The 20,884-nt window shown below is 43.6% G+C and overlaps 2 protein-coding genes across 3 annotated transcripts; one reads left to right on the top strand and one right to left on the bottom strand.

Annotated features, from left to right (window-relative positions):
* Positions 1-5,086: 5,086 nt before the first annotated feature.
* On the bottom strand, positions 5,087-15,618 carry map3k2 (mitogen-activated protein kinase kinase kinase 2). 2 transcript variants are annotated; one of them, XM_076723759.1, is made up of 17 exons: positions 15,283-15,618; positions 13,658-13,730; positions 13,142-13,260; positions 12,948-12,988; positions 12,752-12,851; positions 12,553-12,666; positions 12,298-12,394; positions 12,051-12,181; positions 11,757-11,836; positions 11,358-11,422; positions 11,076-11,168; positions 10,752-10,991; positions 10,517-10,665; positions 10,258-10,389; positions 9,968-10,097; positions 9,668-9,845; positions 5,087-9,582 (listed from the first exon to the last, which is right to left on the bottom strand). In XM_076723759.1, the coding sequence occupies exons 2-17, from the start codon at positions 13,710-13,712 to the stop codon at positions 9,363-9,365; spliced, it is 1,944 nt and encodes a 647-aa protein (XP_076579874.1). In that variant the 5' UTR covers positions 13,713-13,730; positions 15,283-15,618; the 3' UTR covers positions 5,087-9,362. The 2 variants fall into 2 exon arrangements, with proteins under 2 accessions (XP_076579874.1, XP_076579876.1); XM_076723761.1 differs by having other exon boundaries at positions 12,316-12,394.
* Positions 15,619-16,719: 1,101 nt separating this feature from the next.
* Positions 16,720-20,826, top strand: sumo1 (small ubiquitin like modifier 1). Its single transcript, XM_076723921.1, has 5 exons — positions 16,720-16,846; positions 17,224-17,298; positions 17,989-18,066; positions 18,178-18,249; positions 18,468-20,826. The coding sequence occupies exons 1-5, from the start codon at positions 16,835-16,837 to the stop codon at positions 18,534-18,536; spliced, it is 306 nt and encodes a 101-aa protein (XP_076580036.1). The 5' UTR covers positions 16,720-16,834; the 3' UTR covers positions 18,537-20,826.
* Positions 20,827-20,884: the final 58 nt, after the last annotated feature.

Here is a 20,884-nt window from a genome sequence, read left to right as displayed (position 1 = left end):
CGGTACACACGTCACTTCCACCCGATACGAAAGCGGGACACAAGACCACATGACGATGACAAGCCCTTCGAACATCTAACAGCCAGACTGGATGTGTGTTGCAGAAATCTGTGATCCAGTTTTGCCTCGTCAAAAAGAACATTTCAGATATCTGCAACTACATTCTTCCTAGGACAAGTGACGTCACCTTTGCCATTCATGTGTATGGGGGTTTCTCATTCCAGATATCTACAATTCAGTTGCAGATATCCACTAAGTGAATTACGGATATCTGCACCTGAATTGTAGATATCTGGAATTCCAGTTTGAGATATCTACAATTTGATTCTGACTAGTCATAATTCCAGTTCAAGATATCTTTAATTCACCTCAATTTCAAGATATCTGCGTGTTCCTTTTCGATATCTTTAATTAAGTTTTAACTAGGTGAAATGAAGTTGTAGATATCTGTAACTGGAATTATGGCTAATCAAAATGACATTGTAGATATCTCAAACTGGAGTTATGGATAGTCATAATTTAACTGCAGATATCTATTATCAAGTCATAGATATCTTGAAATGAATTTTGGTTAGAGATATCTGAAATCGGACATATCTGTAACTTTCATTCTGCCTAGTCAAAATGTAATCACAGACATCTTGAATTTGAGCTTTGACTAGGTGAAATGAAGTTGCAGATATCTGCAATTAAGGACAAATTAGGCCCGCCCCCCACCTTCAGCGGGAGTGGAGCGCGTTGGTGTTCGATCATCAAATCACATTGCACCTGTGTTAACTGTTAGCTATTAATTAGCACCATGCGGAGCACGAGGGCGAAGGAGTTTTCAATCGTCTTTTTAATGCTGCAGCTCGTGCAAGACTGGAGCTGGCAGCGAGAAATGATGATTCAACGTTACTTTCCACAACAGGAGGGGAGGGGAAATTACGTATTTGTGGATATCTAAAATAGAGCGACGTCACGCACAATAATTCGCACTAGTCATAATGACGTTTGAGTTATCTTTAACTTTCATTCTGCCGAGTCTAAACTGAATAACAGATATCTACAATTGTCGTTCAAGATGTGTGACGACTTGAATGTCGTTTTTTTCAGTGACGTCATTGAGGATATCTGTAATGAATCTGTGTTTTGCCGAGTCTAAACTGAATTACAGATATCTCTATCTGTCCTTTCGACTAGTCACAATTACATTACAGATATCTTGAATGACAATTCCAACTACTCAAAATGTAATTACGACTAGTCAGAAAGACGTTGTTGATATCCACAATGTTAATTCCGGAAAGTCAAATTTAGCTGTTAAATGTTAAAAGGGCTTGCCATAAGTGACGGTTGGGATCTCCTTCTCTGCCTTCACATCGGACGGATGAGAGCGTTTGTAAGAGCGCCATCTAGTGGTCGTATAGCGGAATTACAACGGTCTCTTTTTTAAATAAAACCGAAAAAAAGAAAATATAAAAACCATAATTATTAAAAAGAAAATACATACACATTCACAAATAAAATATAAGTGTAAACATTAAAAAAAAATTCATGGAAAATTTGACCAAAAATGTAAAGACAGGAAACTCTTCCATACTTACATTTGCAGTGAAGACATGAAAAATATCATTTTCTTCAGCTCAAAGTTACGTGAAAGAAAAACTATCACTTCAGTTTTGAGCTTGCGTCAACTGAGTGTAATTTGTGACTATTTACATTTATGGGTGTGAGATTTAGCATTTAACTAAGCCTTAAAATGAAAGAAAGGGCCTCTGTTCTTGTCTTTTCTCCATTAAAAAGACATCAAAAGTTTAACATTTTATTTTATATATTTGTTTTCATCCAGTTTTATGGAAAATACTAATAAATGATAATAAATAGCTTTGTATCAGCTGAAGAAAACCTTATTTTTAATGTCTTTACTGGAAATGTGACTGTGGAAGAGCTGCCTGTCTTTACAGGTTTGGTCAAATCATCACTGTTTAAAAATCTTATTATCACTTTTACATTTTTTTTTTTTTTTTTTTAGGAATTTGTATGCGTTATATGTCTTTATATATGCATTTTTAGCTTTTATTTTCAGGTTTCACGTAGAAATTAGACCGTTGTAGTTCCGCGGTGTGGCCACTGGAGGGCACCAAACAATTGTTATCAAGTGTAAAGATAAACACAGTACTATAGTAGTACTTCCTGTAAATACGGAAACGGCCACATAACGAAATATATACCTCGTGAACTCTTGACTCCTGCTTCGAGTTCTGGTTCTGAGAAACTAAACCGAGAGGGCGGTGAAGACGCGCCATTACACCCGCCAGCTCCGTCCGATGTGAAGGCAGAGAAGAAGATCACAACTGTTACTGTGGCCTCGTGTTCGGCCTTCATATCAGACGGAGCTGACGGGTGAGAGCTCTTGTAAATGCGCCCTCTAGTGGTCGTGTCGTCCAACTACATCACTGGTTTAAGGTTTTATTTTGAAATTGTTGATAGGAAGTACTACTATGCTATTGTGTTTGTCTTTACACTTGATTCCGCCATCTAGTGGTCATATAGCGAAACTACAACGGTCTCTTTTTTAAAGAAAAAAGAAAAATAATTCTAAAATTCATATATATGAAAAATACATGTACAAATCCATGTTTAAAAGATAGAAGTGATAATAAACATTAAAAAATTTCATGGAAAATTTGACCAAAAATGTAAAGACAGGAAACTCTTCCATACTTACATTTGCAGTGAAGACATGAAAAATATCATTTTCTTCAGCTCAACGTTACGTGAAAGAAAAACTATCACTTCAGTTTTGAACTTGTGTCAACTGAGTGTAATTTGTGACTATTTACATTTATGGTTGTGAGATTTAGCATTTAACTAAGACTAAAAATGAAAGAAGTGGCTTCCGTTGTGGTCTTTTCTCCATTAAAAAACATCAAAAGAAAAGTCCAGTTTCCATCCAGTTTTTCTGGATCAAAATCTTTGAAAAATACTAATAAATGATAATAAATAGCTTTGCATCAGCTGAAGAAAACCTTATTTTTAATGTCTTTACTGGAAATGTAACTGTGGAAGAGCTGCCTGTCTTTACAGGTTTGGTCAAATCATCACTGTTTAAAAATCTTATTATCACTTTTACATTTTTTTTTTTTTTTAGGAATTTGTATGCGTTATATGTCTTTATATATGCATTTTTAGCGTTTATTTTCAGGTTTCACGTAGAAATTAGACCGTTGTAGTTCCGCGGTGTGGCCACTGGAGGGCACCAAACAATTGTTTTCAAGTGTAAAGATAAACACAGTACTATAGTAGTACTTCCTGTAAATACGGAAACGGCCACATAACGAAATATATACCTCGTGGACTCTTGACTCCTGTTCCGAGTTCTTGTTCTGAGAAACTAAACCGAGAGGGCGGTGAAGACGCGCCATTACACCCGCCAGCTCCGTCCGATGTGAAGGCAGAGAAGAAGATCACAACTGTTACTGTGGCCTCGTGTTCGGCCTTCATATCAGACGGAGCTGACGGGTGAGAGCTCTTGTAAATGCGCCCTCTAGTGGTCGTGTCGTGAAACTACATCTCTGTTTTAAGGTTTTATTTTGAAATTGTTGATAGGAAGTATTACTATGCTATTTTGTTTGTCTTTACACTTGATTCCGCCATCTAGTGGTCATATAGCGAAACTACAACGGTCTCTTTTTTAAAGAAAAAAGAAAAAAATAATTCTGAAATTCATATATATCAAAAATACATGTACAAATCCATGTTTAAAAGATAGAAGTGATAATAAACATTAAAAAAATTCGTGGAAAATTTGAACAATAATGTAAAGACAGGAAACTCTTCCATACTTACATTTGCAGTGAAGACATGAAAAATATCATTTTCTTCAGCTCAAAGTTACGTGAAAGAAAAACTATCACTTCAGTTTTGAACTTGTGTCAACTGAGTGTAATTTGTGACTATTTACATTTATGGTTGTGAGATTTAGCATTTAACTAAGACTTAAAATGAAAGAAATGGCTTCCGTTGTGGTCTTTTCTCCATTAAAAAACATCAAAAGAAAAGTTTAACATTTTTTATTTTAGATTTTTCTTTCCATCCAGTTTTTCTGGATCAAAATCTTTGAAAAATGCTAATAAATGATAATAAATAGCTTTGCATCAGCTGAAGAAAACCTTATTTTTAACGTCTTTACTGGAAATGTAACTGTGGAAGAGCTGCCTGTCTTTACAGGTTTGGTCAAATCATCACTTTTACATTCTATTTATGAATTTGTATACATTATATGTCTTTATATATGCATTTTTAAATTTTATTTTCAATTTTCACGTAGAAATTAGACCGTTGTAATTCGGCGATGTGGCCACTGGAGGGCACCAAACAATTGTTATCAAGTGTAAAGATAAACACAGTACTATAGTAGTACTTCCTGTAAATACGGTGCCGTCACTACATCTGCATTTAAAGTTTTATTTTGAAATTGGTGAAAGGAAGTATTACTATGTTATTGTGTTTGTCTTTACACTTGATTCCGCCATCTAGTGGTCTAACGGCGGAACTACAACAGTCTCATTTTTGAATAAAACTGAAAAATTATATCTAAAATTCATATATATTAAAAATACATGTACAAATCCATGTTTAAAAGATAAAAGTGATAATAAACATTAAAAAAAATTTCATGGAAAATTTGAACAACAATGTAAAGACAGGAAACTCTTCCATACTTACATTTGCAGTGAAGACATGAAAAACATCATTTTCTTCAGCTCAAAGTTACGTGAAAGAAAAACTATCACTTCAGTTTTGAACTTGTGTCAACTGAGTGTAATTTGTGACTATTTACATTTATGGGTGTGAGATTTAGCATTTAACTAAGACTAAAAATGAAAGAAATGCCCTCCGTTCTTGTCTTTTCTCCATTAAAAAAACATCAAAAGTTTAACATTTTATTTATTTGTTTTCATCCAGTTTTTATGGATCACAACCTGATTCAAACATTAGTTGGAACTTTTGAGTCTTCTACTCACAAAAACGACAATTTTAAGCAGTGAGCAGAAATCTTCAAAACATTCTCACATAAAAAAACACAAACAACACCTAAGTGTGAAATAAATATCTTTTATTGTTTTCATCGTCATAGTCATAATTGTCGTAATTATGAACACAGAGCTGTCGCAATACTCCAGAATTCTTTTGCCAAAAAACAGCAACCATTGAATGGCACCGCTGCGTCTCTCAGGACCCAACCATGCATAAAATCTCCCATTTAAAAAAAAGTAAAATAAAAAATATATATTAAAAAATTATGCGTACCACTGATATACAGATCTGATATAAACAGGCGTATTGGTCACAAACCAATTAGAATTATAAACATGGCTTCTTTTACAATACACAGAGACCAAACGTGGGATATAAGTGGACTTTTCTTTTTTCTTAAAAAAAAAAACAAAAAACGGTACATTTCCATTTTAAACTTTTATACATTTGTACATTTTAATGTTCTCACCCCCTACAGTCAGAATGCTCAAGGCATTTTGGGCGCAGTGTCCAAACACACACACACACACACACACACACACACACACACACACACACACACACACACACACACACACACACACACAGGAGTGGCAGCAGTGGCTTCAGACACTAACGAGAGAACTACAGGTGTATCTTGGCATTTGCAGGTGACAAATACTGGTACCGAAGAGATAATCCACGGTGCTGAACGAGGCCATCTGACGGTAAAAAAAGACGTTACATTCATGTATTGAGTCGTTGCTAACACACACACACACACACACACACACACACACACACACACACACACACACAGGCTCACAATCACACTTGTGTAAAAATAAAAAAGTCTTTAAAATGTGCAAAGAAAAGGTCGCTGAGCCGAGCTGCTCGAGCGACAGCCGATGAGGGATCGAGGAAAGCGTCGTGAATCGTCGATAGTGCATAATGGTAGTGCGTATCAGGGCTTAGCAGTGCTGGCGGTGTTTCCGACCAAATCTCCATCTACAGCCGAGTGACCGTGAGCCGCCTCAACTCAACACAACCACTGATGACACGAGGCCGAGCGGCACAAATGTTTCTCCGTCCTGCAGCTTTGAACCGTTCGAAGCAGAGCATGTGAGCGAGCGGAGCGGACGAATTTCGAAAGGAGCGCAGAGCAGTTTCGCTCCGTTACCGCTCACATCACGGACCCGGTGCATGCCCAAACATAGTTTCAGAAAGGTTAATGACTAACAAAAGTGTATTTAACCAGCTAATTCCGTTAGGTAAATTATTTTCTTAATTTTAAAAGTGTTAACATTTGTGTTTTTTTTCAATAAACATCTTTTAAACTTTATGATGTTCAGTGGCAGAGCTTTGTTAATAGGCTGTCCGAAAAAATAAAATCTAGCCATAGAACATATACTTTGTATTTTCCCAGTCCGCCTCTGATTAGATATAAGGCTTCAGCTAAACATGTAAATTTAATATGCATGCAAACATTTTTGGAGCGAGCGTGGAGCGGAGCGGGATGCAGTCTTGCTGGAGCGCTGAGCGGTTATGGGTGGGGCGGCGTGTTGCGACTTTGAGCGAGGAGAGAGGGGGACGGCGACCTCTGTGAGCGAGGCGCGGGAATTCTCGCCGCTCCGCTCCGCTCACATGCTCTGGTTCGAAGAAGCAGAAACTGAGAAGAAGAAGTTTGTCTCTTTTTAATCAAAGAGTTTCAGATGGCGACGCAGCGAAGGCTCGATGAGAAGGATGAGCGAGGCCAGCGAGGAGAAGTCTTTCTCCTCCTGTTTGAAAAGGCAGCGTCAATGAAACACGTCTCTTCAGGAACATCTAGTGGCCTCTGCAGGAACTACAACAACAGCAAACAAGACAGACGCCAAAACGTTTCTTTTCATTTCCACCACGAGCTTCATCTGGTACCAACTCCAAGCATGACAGGACCTTCCTGGAAAGAAGTGCTTGGATCTATTAGCAGTGTTTATTATTAACATGATTATTATTTTATGATTGGAGGGATCAGTGGTTTGATGAGCCCGTACCAAAAGCCTTCCAAAGCCTGACCCGAAACCCTGGACTCTGTATCGTACCGTTCGTCTGAAGTGCCATCAGAGGCCCGTCGCTCCACCACTGTCACGTCCTCATCAGCTGGAGCGAACAGAGAAAGAAAAAGTCAAGTGAGAGGACGTGACGGTCAAACTGGGACCAGCGTGGACGCACATGCAGCTCTGCGTGTCTGCAAACCTGCTATCGAAACATCCACCACGGGGACTCCCGCCGCCGCGCCGATGAGTCCTGATGACTGAGCTTCAGTACGCGTCCTGCTCAGGGTTCTGGCTCCGGACAAAGTAAACGAAGCGCACGGGGGAAACCGAGCGGTCGGGGAGTTCAGAGCGCCGCCAACAACAAATACGCCCACTGAAACATCCAGCAACAGCTGATGGTTTATGGCCGATCTGAGCAAAAAGCCAAACACTTCTGAAAGCAAACGGCTCTTCATCACAACACACACGGCAGAGAAAAGCTTCAGTGTGTGTTCAAAGCTGACTTCCTCTGCGTCACACACGGAGCCTGACCTCACCGCGCCACAGGCCGCGGGGGCCTCAAAGAACGCTCGCAGTGATTGGCTCATTTGTTTCGAGCTCCGGGTCAAAAAGGACTGAACGCAGGTGTCGAGTGCTGCATTAATCCTCTTGAACGGGGTCAACGGTGTGCAGGTGTGCTGGCGTGCGTTGGGGATCGAGTCTCAGCGTACTGGTGCATAGTTATGGAGCCGCGCTTTGAACAACCTCTGTGTGAAGTCAAACTCAACAGACAGACCATGAGAACCACGCAGGACATGACGCTCGTTCGTGGTTGAGCTAACTTTGACGCACTCGACTTGGCGGCGGTCGCGCCGACTGTCGTAAAGGAACGAAGCAGCGAGACGCCGTAAACGTCTTTAAGAGTGAGCCTGATCTGTGTGAACGCACGTGAGGCCGAACACCCAGAAAACAATCAGAGACGACGGGAGTGTGACGTCGTCTGTCAGTGTTCCCGCTGTCCACGTCCTCTCCCTTCACTTCAAAATAAAACCATAACGGTGGAACAGCGTCATTCAGCCAGACCTGCGGCCAATCAGCTGTGAGCTTCTCGCCTCGCTGCAGGCCGACACCCTGCTTCAGGGAATCAGGTGGCGATTTCCTGATTTCAACACTAACTCAGCTCGTTTCAGGACTTCAGTGATTCTCTTCATGAACTGTCGGGTCAGTGAAACGGGGGGAGGAGTGATGAGTTTGCTCGACCAGCCGTCCACAAACCAGAGACGCTTCACTGACCTTCACAGATGATGAAAAGAAACAGCAGAATCTGAAGAGCTCCGACAGATTCATCTGCTCGGTTCACGCGTGCTCTGCCATGACAGTCTGATCTGTGAACCCTCACAGGAGCAGAGGAGGAAGTGATGCGTTCAAAGAACAATCGTCTGGAGTCCCGATCCCTGTCTGACAACCAGCACGGCGGCGTTCTGAAGTCTGAGGGATGTTTGACGAGCTCCAGCTCGTCAGCGGGAGTCCCTGTCACAGAAAAGGCAGAAACGGAAAGACCGGCTGAACTGAGATCAGCTGGATTTAGGTGAACGGCGCCAAGGCGGTTCATCCGGGAGGCAAAACGACAGCGAGACACTTCACAGCGAAGAACGGCGGAGACTATCCGTGAAGCCGAGGCTCGCTCCTACACTGCGCTTCAAAAACAGAAAAGGCACACAGCGAAAACCAAGACGGGCGAGGAAGAGGAGGGAGACGGTGAAGCAGAGAGACAAAACATTTGGTCTGAGAAAGACGGAGAGGACGAGGGACGAGGGTGGAAAGCGAGTCCAGGGAGTGTCTCTGCGTCTGGGGTCTAGTTTCGTCTATAGCAGCGGGCCCAGCTCGTCGCCGTCCTCTGGCTTTTGGCAGGTGACTACATTCTAGGGTCTGGGGTCCGGTCAGCGGGGGGCGGGGCCACTCCAGAGTCAGACGTCACGTCCTGTAGGTCCACAACACCGACACGATCACGCTCCAAAACGTTTGAAGAGAGAAACCGTACAAACATAAAAAAGGAGTTTTTCAGGAGGAAGTGCTCGACCCCTCGCTCACAAATTAAGGTGCAACTTGCGGAAAAAAAAACAAATGAAAATCCTTTATGGCCGTCTCATACAGAGAGGAGGGGCAGGGACACGCCCCCCCACACGCCCGACGCCACTTCCTCCTGGTCCAATGCGGTTTCAGCATGGAGGTGCAGAGGGCGGGGTCAGAGACAGGGACGCCCTGTCAGGTAAGGCCGTATCTGGCAGTTCGGCAGGCAGGCGGGGGCGGGGGGGCGGGGGGCGTTGGAGGTTTTTTGGGGGGGGGTTAATGTACAAAGATGTGCCTCAGTAGCTCATCAGCAGACGGCCGCTGCTTGGTCTCTACAAAGATGCGTTTGAGGAACTCTCGGCAGTGGTCCGATACGTGGGCGGGCAGCACCGGGTTGGTGGGCTGGGTGGCGATCTTAAAGATGGCTGCCATGGCCTCAAACTCGGCCCAGGGGGGTCGCTGTGTCAACATCTCCACTACGGTGCAGCCAACACTCCTGAGGACAAAGACAGGCAGTTAGCGCTCGTTCACCCAGCAGCTGTTCAGAAACCTGGACATCCTCCATCAGCGTGTGTTCTCACCAGATGTCGGCCTTCCTGCCGTAGCCCTCGCCACTGATCACTTCTGGGCTCATCCAGTAGGGAGTGCCAGTCACAGACATGATGCCCGTCCCTGACAGACAGATGGTCTGCAGCCGCCGGCTGGCCCCGAAGTCTCCCAGCTTCACGTTCCCCACCGAGTCACGCAGAATGTTGGCCCCTGAACAGAGAAGAGGACACAGCTCCACCTTCAGGTGTGAATACTCACATATCCCTGACCTCGTTTCATGTGGAAGCATTTAGAGACGCAACAAAGGCAGCCGAGGACAGGACGCAGCTCACCTTTGATGTCTCTGTGGACGATCATGTTGCTGTGCAGGTAGGACACCCCCTCCAGGATCTGCCGGGTGTAGCGGCGCGTCACGTTTTCCGTCAGCGCTCCGTACGACTTCAGCTGGTCCTTGATGGAGCCCTTCAGTCCACAAACACATGACAAACGCTGTGTGAAGATACTGGCAGCTCTGTCTTGTTCTGACTCTGAAATATCAAAACCTGGAAAAACAAGACTTCAGCGAGCGACAGCGTGCAGGTGAGAGTGATCTGTTGCACGGTAACACGTAGCGAACACTCACGCCGGGCATGTACTCCATGAAGATGGACAGCGTCCTCTCCATTGTGTCTCGCAGACAGCCGTAGTACTGGACAATCCGCTCGTGGCAGAGGTTCTTCAGGAGCTGGATTTCACACTCTAACGCGCTCACCTCCTGAACGACAGAACAAAAATCACCCAGTTTCATCTTTTCCTGTTGTACTGATGTTTCCCACCTTTAACTGACACACCTGATGACAAACAATCCCTCATATCCAACAACAGACAGAGTGCACTCTCACCTTGCTGGTCTCTGGACTCTCGGGGTCAAACTGGACCTGTTTGACCGCCAGTTCCCGGCCAGTGTCTGCGTCGTAACAGAGGAACACCCGCCCGAAGGCGCCCTGGCCCAGGAGCTTTCCAAGTCGCCAGTTGGTGGGGGCGCGGGGGGCTGAACACAAACGTCAGATCACATGAGCGGGACATGAAACAGCACGCGTGTTAAAACACTGGCCAATAAAATCACATCCGACTCACAGCGGCTGGGCGGGCTGATGTCCATGACGGACAGGGTTGGAGCAGCAGTTGGGTTGGGGTTGGGTTCGATGTCGCTGCCTCTCCGCGGCCTCCTGGCGGGCCCCGGGGCCTCCTCCAGGTCGGGGGTGAAGACGCTGCTGCCGCTGCTGGTGCTGGGCGACTGCTCGGTCGGGCTGAAGCTGACCGGCGAGCGGAAGCCGTGAACCTGCGTTCGCCGGGCTCGAGGGAAGGTCTTCCTCCCTGCCGAGCCGTCGAGGACGTGAACACAGTGAGAATCGAACAAAGAAACAACATTCATCTGCTCAAACGGAGGAAATGACCCACCGTCACTGTAATCTTGAAGGCCAAAGGGAATGCCGTATCGTCGAGGGTACGTTCCACCTTTCCCGGACTTCTCAAACACTGGGATATCGTACTCTAGAGAGGAAGAGGAGGCTGATGAAGAACAGTTTCTTAATAAAGAAAGGCACAGAAGAGAAATGACGCCCAGCAGCTGCAGGTTAACGTGCTCTGACTTCACATCACGGCAGAGAGGAAACATTCTGGGCTTAAATCAACTTTGCAGCGCGTCTGTTTCTCAGTCCAGGTGTGTCTTCCAGCAGGTACCTGGAAAGTCCTGGTGGTTGTCCGGGTAGCTCTGAGCTCGGGGCATCCTGGACTTCGGGTAGTCGCTGCACATCAGGAAAACAAAAGTGAGAAACATCAGTTTTCTTTCGTCATCACGTTCCTCCTGCACGTCTCATGCCCTGTTCGTGTGTCTGTTCTCCATGTTGTGACAGTGAAGCACATTGTCACAGAAGAAGCATCCAAACAGGACGTTTTCATCACAGTATGTAGAATTTACCTCAGACTAATGTGCATTCAAGATCTTTAATCTGGAGGAAAATCTCAAACATCTGATCTGAGTATCTGCAGATATTGACCTCATTTATTGATCAACCATACACACACACGTGGATCGAGCACTTCAGGATGCTGTTATGAAGAACACAGAAAGGTCCTGACCTGTCCAGTGGGCTGTCCAAGGAGGGACAGCTTCCAGACGCTGAGTTTTCTGGACTGCTCATGGACAGCGGGTCCAGCATCTGAGAAGACAGGAAGAAATGCTCACACTGTCAATCACTGTCAAAGCTCATGCACGTTCACCGTCCTCCATCTTTTTGTTGCGTGATTTTTTTCCCCGTCGTCACGTGACACATTTCAGCTTGGCTGTCATAACAACAAGTTAATGATCAGGAGCACCCGCTGCATCGCGGCTCTTCTCCAGCACAATAAACACGATGGTCCAGAGTGGTGTACCTGGTCCATGCTCTCAGGAATGAACTCTCCCTCGCTGTTGATGCTGGTGAAGGAGCCGTTCCTCGCCACCTGCTGGAGTGCGTCGGGAATATATCCTGGAGGAGGGGAGCTGCGGTCCGTCGAGTGGGAGCCTGCAAGAGTGACAGCAGGAATTGATTTCTAATCAAAATTCAGGGTAAACCCTGAATCTGGAGTTTGCTCTATCGAAAACAATTTTCCAGTTGTCTGACCATGAGACATTATTCACCTATCAATGCCAGCATACTTTTCTTGTCAGCGACCCTGAATCCCGTGTTGTCCAGCTCCTCGTGGGACGGCAAGAGGTCCATATTGGAGGAAGATTTCTGAAGGAGGAGACACAGAAAACAAACAATCTGTTGGTCTATCAAAGAGTTAATCAGCTGCAGACTTCCATCATCCTCTCTGTAAATGTAGGACACTCAGGATTAAATCTCTGTCAGGGTTTTTCGTCTGCTGTGGACTGAATCTGGGAGACGCTGACCTGAGAGGAGATCTGGAGCACCAGGAGGATCTTCAGGCTCTTCATGTGAACGCTGCGATCCAGCAGCTCCACGGCCTTGTCCAAGTCATCCTGAGTGGTCAGTGGAATCACCAGCTGTGAGGAGAAACAGCATCTTTGGGGTAAAACTCTCAGCTGTTTTACATGTCATTCACCATCAGTACGCGTACACCATCAGTACCTCATTGTTGGTGTAGTGAAGGTCCATCGTTTGACCAAAAGCCACTTTAGCTTTCGCCCTCAGGTCGTCCAGCTTGACAGGTCGAGGGAACTGCAAGATCCTACAGAGAAGAGGAGAGGTCAGAGGTCAGAGGTCAGCAGGGCACAGCTACATCTGCACTGACAGCATTTGAGTGGTGAACCTGGCGGAGCCTCACCTCTTCTCCCCTTTGAACTCGAACTTCACTCTGACATCGTTCTGTTGGAAAGATTCAATTCAGCAACGGTTTTTACATGAACGAGAAAGATGAGAAACGACTTGTTTCACTGATCTCACCTTTAAATTACCAGTGCAGCAGCTTAACATCGTGAAACTACAATCACTATCCTGTGAGTATAAGTGCAGTGGTACCTGATTCTTGGGCGAGGAGGCTTTGGGTTTGCCCAGGTCCGCCAGGAACATGGCAGGACGGCTGGAGCGGTGCAGTTCGGCCAAGTCCTGCATGATCGAGTTCAGCGCCTCCTGCTCATCTGAGTGACGACAAGATTTCACTTCATTTAACAGATTTTGTAACATAACATCACACTGAAAAACACAAAACACGTCCATCTACAAAGGCCAAACATATAAAAGTGAGTGACAATTATAGTTCAGTTAACAGGAGTACAACTATACACTCCTCATGTCGATGGAAGGAAGCTTTGTGAAGGTGGATTTGATTTCAACTGTGAGCAACATGAGCATCAAAATTACTCTTCACAATAACAAATGTCATTGTCTCCACAGGATGTTCTAACATGTTCTGCAGTACTTACATGTTATACACGACTTACACTGCAACACATGACACAAGCGATTACTGTACGGCGAGACAGAAGACGATGCTGGCTAACTGCCAACAGTAACACAATCTTAAAACACACATACCCATCATCATGGCACAGCGATTGACCCAGGAGGCCAGGAAAGAGGATTCTCCCATCAAAGGGATTCCTTTCTCCTGCAACAGCAAAAAGGACAACATCAATCCTGAAAGTCAGAGCCTGAAGCCGCTGACTGATCAGCAGATCTGTGAACAGCGACTCTGAGCCGGAGGACCTCTCTCCTCCACACGGCTGGCTCATACTGATATGAACACGCATGAAGCAATTATCACAATCACTGGAAAACACTGTTCCACTACAGGGGGAGATGATCGACATAAAAGCTGCCTCAACTGGAAGCGTCCACATTAATTTAGGAAGAATTCTGATTTGATAATTCCTTTATTATGTTGACTGAGAAAGAAAAACTTCTGATCACCAATCGCAATGCAGCGAAAAGAAATCCCACAATAACCGTTCAAACAATTGGTTGATTGATTGTCTTTTTTGTTTAAAAAAACTGTCAATGAAAGAAACATTCATAAAGAGCAATGACAGTAAGAAAACACTAAGTGTCCTGTGAGAAAAACATACAGGCAGCATCAAAAGTAAAAGTAGTCATACAGAAATGTCCACGACAGCAACATTATATATTTGTGGATGAATGTTATTGATGCAGTGACGTGAAAGCTTCATAATGTTGCATCTGGATGAAATGGAGCGAATAAAAACTTCATGAACTACAAATAATGTACTGAACGTCATACACTGGATGTTTTAACCTGCAAAGTATCCAGTAATTACAGCTCCAAGCATTGATTGATGATAAAAATGATCACTAATCACTGACTAAGAGTAATCAATGAAAATATTCCCCTGTCTTTCTTCTGCGCAATCATCTCTAGCTGTCATGACATTTTTGTTACGTGTTAGTTATTGGTGTGAAGACGTGATGTCCACGCAGCAGACAGAGGCTCTGTATGAAGACACTGAGCACAGACAGGCTGGAAATTAAAAGTGTGGACAGTCAAGATGGCCTCTGCTGATGACGAGCTGATCACATATTGCTGATGAGAATCTGTAATCATCGCTGATTGATCACTGTCTGCAAATGACGTAAAATCTCACAATTCCATCACGTTGATGAGAGTGGGCTGTGACATTAACATTAGCCTAGCACTGGACATTTTCTAACAAATAACGTCCTTTGCAAACCACTGTGGCGAGCTGACTAGCCGGCGATCCAATGTCACTGGTCACAGCAAAGTTGATACCAACAACACTGCCACTGTTATGGCCTCCCGTGGAACATTATTAGCTTTAAATTAACTTGCTAGCCTTAGCTGAGTAGCTCCGCAAGCTAACATTGACTAACAACTGTTGCTAACCAATGTATCGCGAGCTACGCCAAAACGTGCTTACATATTGATGTGGCATCTTGAAATATTACCAAAACACAGAGTTAACTGCACATATCTAGCTGACAGGAGAAGCTAAGTTGCTACTGCTAGCCGAGAGTTCCGTGTCCATGTAGCTGTCAGGCCGGGGAAGTTGTCAAGCTAAGCTAATGCTAAAGTTAACTAGCCGCATAGCTATTCAAAGCTCTCCTGCACAGCACGGCCGTAAAAGCAACCGTTACACGAACAAATGAAAGCTTTGAATCAAACAGTTTCATCTTTATCATTGTACCTGGTGGTTGGTTAGATTTGTATTCACTTCCTCATCCACAGGGCCGGTGACAGGAGCCCCGGGCCCTGCGGAGAGCCGCTGGAGGAAGCAGAAGTTTGGCTGTCCGCTCCCAACTTCACTCGAGTCCTGCTGGGCCACGACGACGAGGCCCGACGACTGTGAGTTTAGGCCACTGGATCTCACCAGGCAGCAAAATGACAAGATAATGGTTTATCCAACAAATTATCTCCGTGTCTGAGCGGTAACAAAAACGGCAAAGTTAGTCGACAGCTTTCATTTTGTTGCACTTTACTGCCTGGTTGACGGTAGCTTCGTTCGCTGTTGCCCCTCAGCTGCGTTAAGTTAACGGGTGATGAACAAATGTGTACCGGAAATGTAGAAATATTGCTGACAAAATAAAATCACAAAATGTCGTGTGTAGGGAAAGCCCTAGTTACATAGTTTCTCATTTTATGTTGACAGTTATTAACCGGATACATTGTTTTACTTTTGGTATGCTTGACAGGTCTTAACCCCGAAACCTCGTTGGAAGAGTCCAACAAAAACACAACCTGTGATGTCAGAGATATATATTGGTTTCCTGAATTACCATCGAAACCTGTTCAATAACTACATCTGACTGATTTTATATTATTTGCTATCACAGAGCACATGCAGGCCTATTGCCATCAATACATACTGTGCCCCTGACACTTTCTTGTCGAAAAACATAATATATACAATAGGCATTATTGTTATGTTTGTTCATATGGATGAATGATTGCCGCTTTTATGGCTCAGAAACTATGCATGCAACCACACCTCCAAACCTCAGAAGGGTTGCAGCCTGCCGTCAGTAACTGATTGACAAGTCATTTAATTCAGTGATTCACTCAGGAGGCTGTAAAAGCAGACGATGATAAACAACCAAAGCAGTTTATAGTTTAAACATTCACCCATACTTACTGTAAATGTTTATTAGTCAGTAATAAGTAATTTGTGAATAAATAAAAAATGTTATGAAGTGAACATTTAGGGTGGAATTAAACTTTCTTTTTTACAATAAGTGCAGTCGACATCAGTAATGGCAAACAGTGAAAAACAAAAAACTGTTGAATTTTAATAGCCTATTAATAGCATTAGTGGGTGTGCATAAATTCAGTCAAAAACAATGCTCCTCTTGGATCCATATTTCTTCGTTCGTGTATTTCCTTGTGCGGATGTTTATCATTGCATCAGTGAAATCTAGGACATGGGTGCGTTATCATTAAATAGATTATATAAGAAAAATTGATGCCAAAGGTGCCAATTTCTAAATAGAATGCATCTATTCTTTACACGTTTTTACACGTTGCATTGTTTTGACTTTTCATTTTCTGAGGACCGAAGTTTGTCTAAATAATATGAAACAATAATCTAGAAATCTAGATAGATTCTTATTTTGAAGGAAGCAATTCAGTACGTCAGTTCCGGTTGCTGTAGCCTTCTCATAACATCAAGCTAGTGCTGCGACTGGAAGCTAACGTTGCATCTATTGTTAATATATTTTTCACAACATCCACAGAGGAGAAACATGTCAGACACGGTAAGATGTAAAATTTAAGAAGTCACTGTTATTTACAATCTGCATGAAATTGAAAAAGAGGCTGATTAATGTTTTTGTGTCCGCTGCCTCGTATCTGGTTATTTAATATGCTAACAGTTAGCTCATGTAGCTTCAGGCCCAAACTCACTGCTTATTTAGCCGTTTAGCTTTGCAGCTAGCTTTGCATTTAGTTCATTTTCAAAGTTCAGCTCCAAAACATCAAGAAATACCACCTCTTTGAAACCGAAACATGCCGATATGTGAGCTTTAGAGATGCCTAAATCGGCGGATTTCAGCCGTCGGGCCTGTTTTGAAATGTGTGGGGCTTTTAAATGTGTTCTGCTGCTGAAGTTTTTGGCTCATTTGATGTTTTTTAGGAGACAAAACCATCCAGCCAAGACGGGGGGGACAAGAAGGATGGAGAGTACATCAAGTTAAAAGTGATCGGTCAGGTGTGTGTGAGCGCAGGGATGATGGAGGCTCTCTCAGCTTTGCATCAATGTGAAGCATTAAACAGTGGTTTCTGATGAATTACTCGTCTCTCACCGACAAATCGAACTGATAAAACAAACAAACATAAGCGTTGATTTTCCACTTAATCAAGAGTAATATGTGTGTGGATCTGCAGCCATGAATTGATTAGTTGTGCTATTATTTTAATCGCCAGTTATTTGATAAGAAGTTAATCAGTTGAGTGACTTTTGACTGAAAAAAAATACAGCTTTGGAAATATGAATATTTTCTCTCTTCTGTGACAGTAAACTGAATATCTTTGGGCTTTGGACAAAATAAGACATTAGATGATGTCATCGTAGGCTCTGGGAAGCTCTGATTGACGCCTGACAGACCAGCTCATTGATTACTAATCGACAGACTAATCAACAATAGGAATAATCATTAGTTGCAGCTCAACAGATGTGTGCTTTTGTGCTAAATGGTACATGTTATTTCAGGGTTGTCAGAGTTTGATGATGAAGTATCCACAGTCTTTGAAAGATCTGGTTTTAGTCACGCGTGCTCATCTTTGGCTTCTTTTTGCTGCTTGCAGTGATGTTTTTTTTTTTCGGCGTCACCAAAAATGCCGTCGCCCTCTTGAACCACCTCCACTGCTTCTCATCATCACTTTCTCTTCCTGCCCACAGGACAGCAGTGAAATCCACTTTAAGGTGAAAATGACGACACATCTGAAGAAGCTGAAGGAGTCTTACAGCCAGAGACAGGTACGAGGAAAGAGGCGGAGCCGCACCTGCCGCTTCCTGTCACTGAAGGATGGAAGTGGAGAGCGCAGGGGCCATTTTTCCTGATTGTGTGTGTGGGTGTGTTTGTTGCAGGGGGTCCCAGCCAGCACGCTAAGGTTTCTGTTTGAAGGACAGAGAATCGCAGACAACCAAACTCCAAAAGAGGTAAACTCATCTCTCTCTCTCTCTCTGTCTCATAATAAATGCTGTTTCAACAGTTTGGAGGAAAATGCTGATATTCCCAATCGCGTCATAACCAAAAGCTCCATTTGAAGGCAGCAAACAACACAGATCTTAAAGTAGAAGAAGAATATCGAGAGAAGGGAAATCTTGAGGTGTTAAGTGTCTCACTAAAAGGTGTCTCTGTTCTGTGTTCGTGTCAGCTGGGCATGGAGGACGAGGACGTCATCGAGGTTTATCAAGAACAGACCGGCGGACTTTGGAACGATTAAACCTCCAGCATTTCTAAATCTTTTCTTTCTTTTCTTATTTTGTATTTTATTTTGTATGTATGTATGTATTTTTGTTCCGTTTCAAACCATCTGGATCAAAACCGACTCTATCAGGGCTTCCATGTGTGAGGGCAGGAGGGTGGACAGACTGAGGTAAAGAGAAGGACAAGCGGGTCTCTGGTTCTCTGAAGTGCAGGGATGCTCATGTTGTTGACCAGAGCAACAGCGTTCAACGTGAGTGTTACACCCAGATTCACACAAACAAACATCTCGTTTTTCTTTGGTTTTCGTCCCGTCCGAGAAACAGTCTGCGCTAAAGGAACAGTTCACCCACGAAGGAAGAAATGTTGGTTTTATCACCAGACGACCATCTTCACACAATGAACGCGCTCGCACGGCTTTGTGTCAGCCTTCTCCTGCAAACACTTTTTATTTCAAATGATCAAACCACAAAAAAAACCAGCCCCTCCTCGAATTTCAGTGTTCTCAAGCCAAACTGCTGCACTTCAGCGGCTGAAAAGTTTGAGATTAACTTGTCTATCTTCTAGATTTGTAGCAGTTACTCCGCAGCCTGTTTCTGAAGATACAACCAATCAGGTTTAACTCAGATCAACTAAACTCAGATTTTTCCGAGCAAAGGCCTTTTGAGCTCAGAGAGCTGGAAAATGCAGCGGCTTTGAAACGAGGTGGTGGTGAAGTCCTGCAGTCTGAGCAGGCTGAAGCAAAGCTGAGCAGATAATGTCAGACAGAGATTTTTGGATGTCCTTTAAATCTGTGTTTGACGAGAGCGGAGCGGAGTTGAAGATGCAGTTCATTCCACGTTTCTTCTGTGTAACGTTCAGGGCATTTGGCAGACGCTCTGACCGGAGAGGGGCTTCACTTTGGCACAGCTTGTGCTCACGAACAGCCGCTTCGCTGGTCGTTCGTCTGCGACTCGTCCTCAGCACCGCACATCATGAGAGGGAGTTTGTCGACTTTTATTCCTGTAGATTTGGATCATTTTGCATTTACAGCCTCTGTGTGCCATGTTTGAAGAACAGCACCCTCGAGAAGTTGTAAAATCCTTAGAATCGACCTGCGGGGGTAATATTTGAAACTTTAAACACGTTTTTAAAGATCGTTGTGCTTTACTTGTATATGTTGTATTCAGTGTTAGTGTGTTTGAATGACCTGCCACGTGATCTCCTGTGTCGTCTTTTATTTATATCTGAGGGATTCATTCTGTATTGATATATCTAAATAAATACCCACTCTGGAAGTGTTTTGCTCGCTGACAGTCACAGTATTTTAAGCTCGGCTGGTTCTGTTTTCCAGCAGTTTGTTCCGGGAAAAACCTTGCAGATGGTCATCGTCAGACGTGTGATACTGTGGTGTCAGCACTTGTTTTTAAAGCTTTTCTTTTTGTGTTTGCAATGAAACTCTTAATCTGTGTACTGTACGAAGTTCCTCAAGAAGGTTAAGATCATCAGCAGCCCCGACCTGTGTCACCTGAAGATGGTGTGATCTGAAGAGCTGGAAACAAAGATATTTTCATGGTGGAGATGCTCAACTCCTGAAGACTGAAATAACCAACAGCGAGTTTGGTTATTTCACTCCTCACAAACACTCAAAGGGTTTGCAGCTGCACAGGATGGTCAAACGCACCTCTGGGACGTTCTCAGAAGCATGTCTGTCCTGCAGCATGTGATGTTTTACCAGCATCCACAAACAGGAGGCCAAGAGTTTTTAAGCACATTCTGAGTGAAAGAAAGCAGCGTTTCAGTGATCACAGATCTGTTTCCCAGAGGTGTGTGCAATAAAAAAAACCCCTGAAAACTCCTCAAAAGTTAAATATTTCCTCAATTGGATTCTCCCGACCTGTTCTCGTCTTTCCTTTGTGCGTCAGTGAGCGGCTCAGGTGAACTCCACCCAAACCCCCGGGCAGGAAGGGCTGTGATTTGAGCCATAACACGGATCTCAGTGAGGTGAAGGGACTATTTATCATTAGAGGAACGTTGATACAGATGGTTTGAAATTCTGGAGATGAGCTTTTTGCTTTTTTTGAATAAAATATTTAAGAAAACGCAGTGCTGTGTGTATTTTATTGAGTACTTTAAGGTTCAGGACTCAGTCAACAAATGGAAACATAATTTATTAAATTTGTGCATATTTGAACTTTTTTAAAACATCATAATGATTCAAAGAAAACCTGCGCTTTCACTTTGCTTCTAAAAGAAGTGCAGTTCATCTCCACATTCTCATATATGCCAGAAATAAAAGATGAAAATCAATAAATAAAAGATGGTTGCAGATCCTCGTCCTTCCGCTTTTACACCAAGTAACGGGTATATTCAGAAAAAAAGAGAAAA

Source organism: Chaetodon auriga, chromosome 23 (assembly GCF_051107435.1).
Source record: "Chaetodon auriga isolate fChaAug3 chromosome 23, fChaAug3.hap1, whole genome shotgun sequence".
NCBI classification, from domain to species: domain Eukaryota; kingdom Metazoa; phylum Chordata; class Actinopteri; order Chaetodontiformes; family Chaetodontidae; genus Chaetodon; species Chaetodon auriga.
Note: the sequence above shows the minus strand (reverse complement) of the source record. Positions and strands in the feature narration are given on the sequence as shown.

Bases quoted from the DNA above. Each gene is read 5' to 3' on its own strand.
- sumo1 (XM_076723921.1), top strand. The intron at 18,067-18,177 runs GTACGAGGAAAG...TGTTTGTTGCAG, and splicing joins AGTCTTACAGCCAGAGACAG to GGGGTCCCAGCCAGCACGCT. The intron at 18,250-18,467 runs GTAAACTCATCT...TGTTCGTGTCAG, and splicing joins ACAACCAAACTCCAAAAGAG to CTGGGCATGGAGGACGAGGA.
- map3k2 (XM_076723759.1), bottom strand. From the start codon at position 13,712: ATGGGAGAATCCTCTTTCCTGGCCTCCTGGGTCAATCGCTGTGCCATG. The intron at 13,261-13,657 runs GTATGTGTGTTT...GTCGTCACTCAG, and splicing joins TCGCTGTGCCATGATGATGG to ATGAGCAGGAGGCGCTGAAC. The intron at 9,583-9,667 runs GTGAGAACACAC...CTTTGTCCTCAG, and splicing joins GGCAGGAAGGCCGACATCTG to GAGTGTTGGCTGCACCGTAG.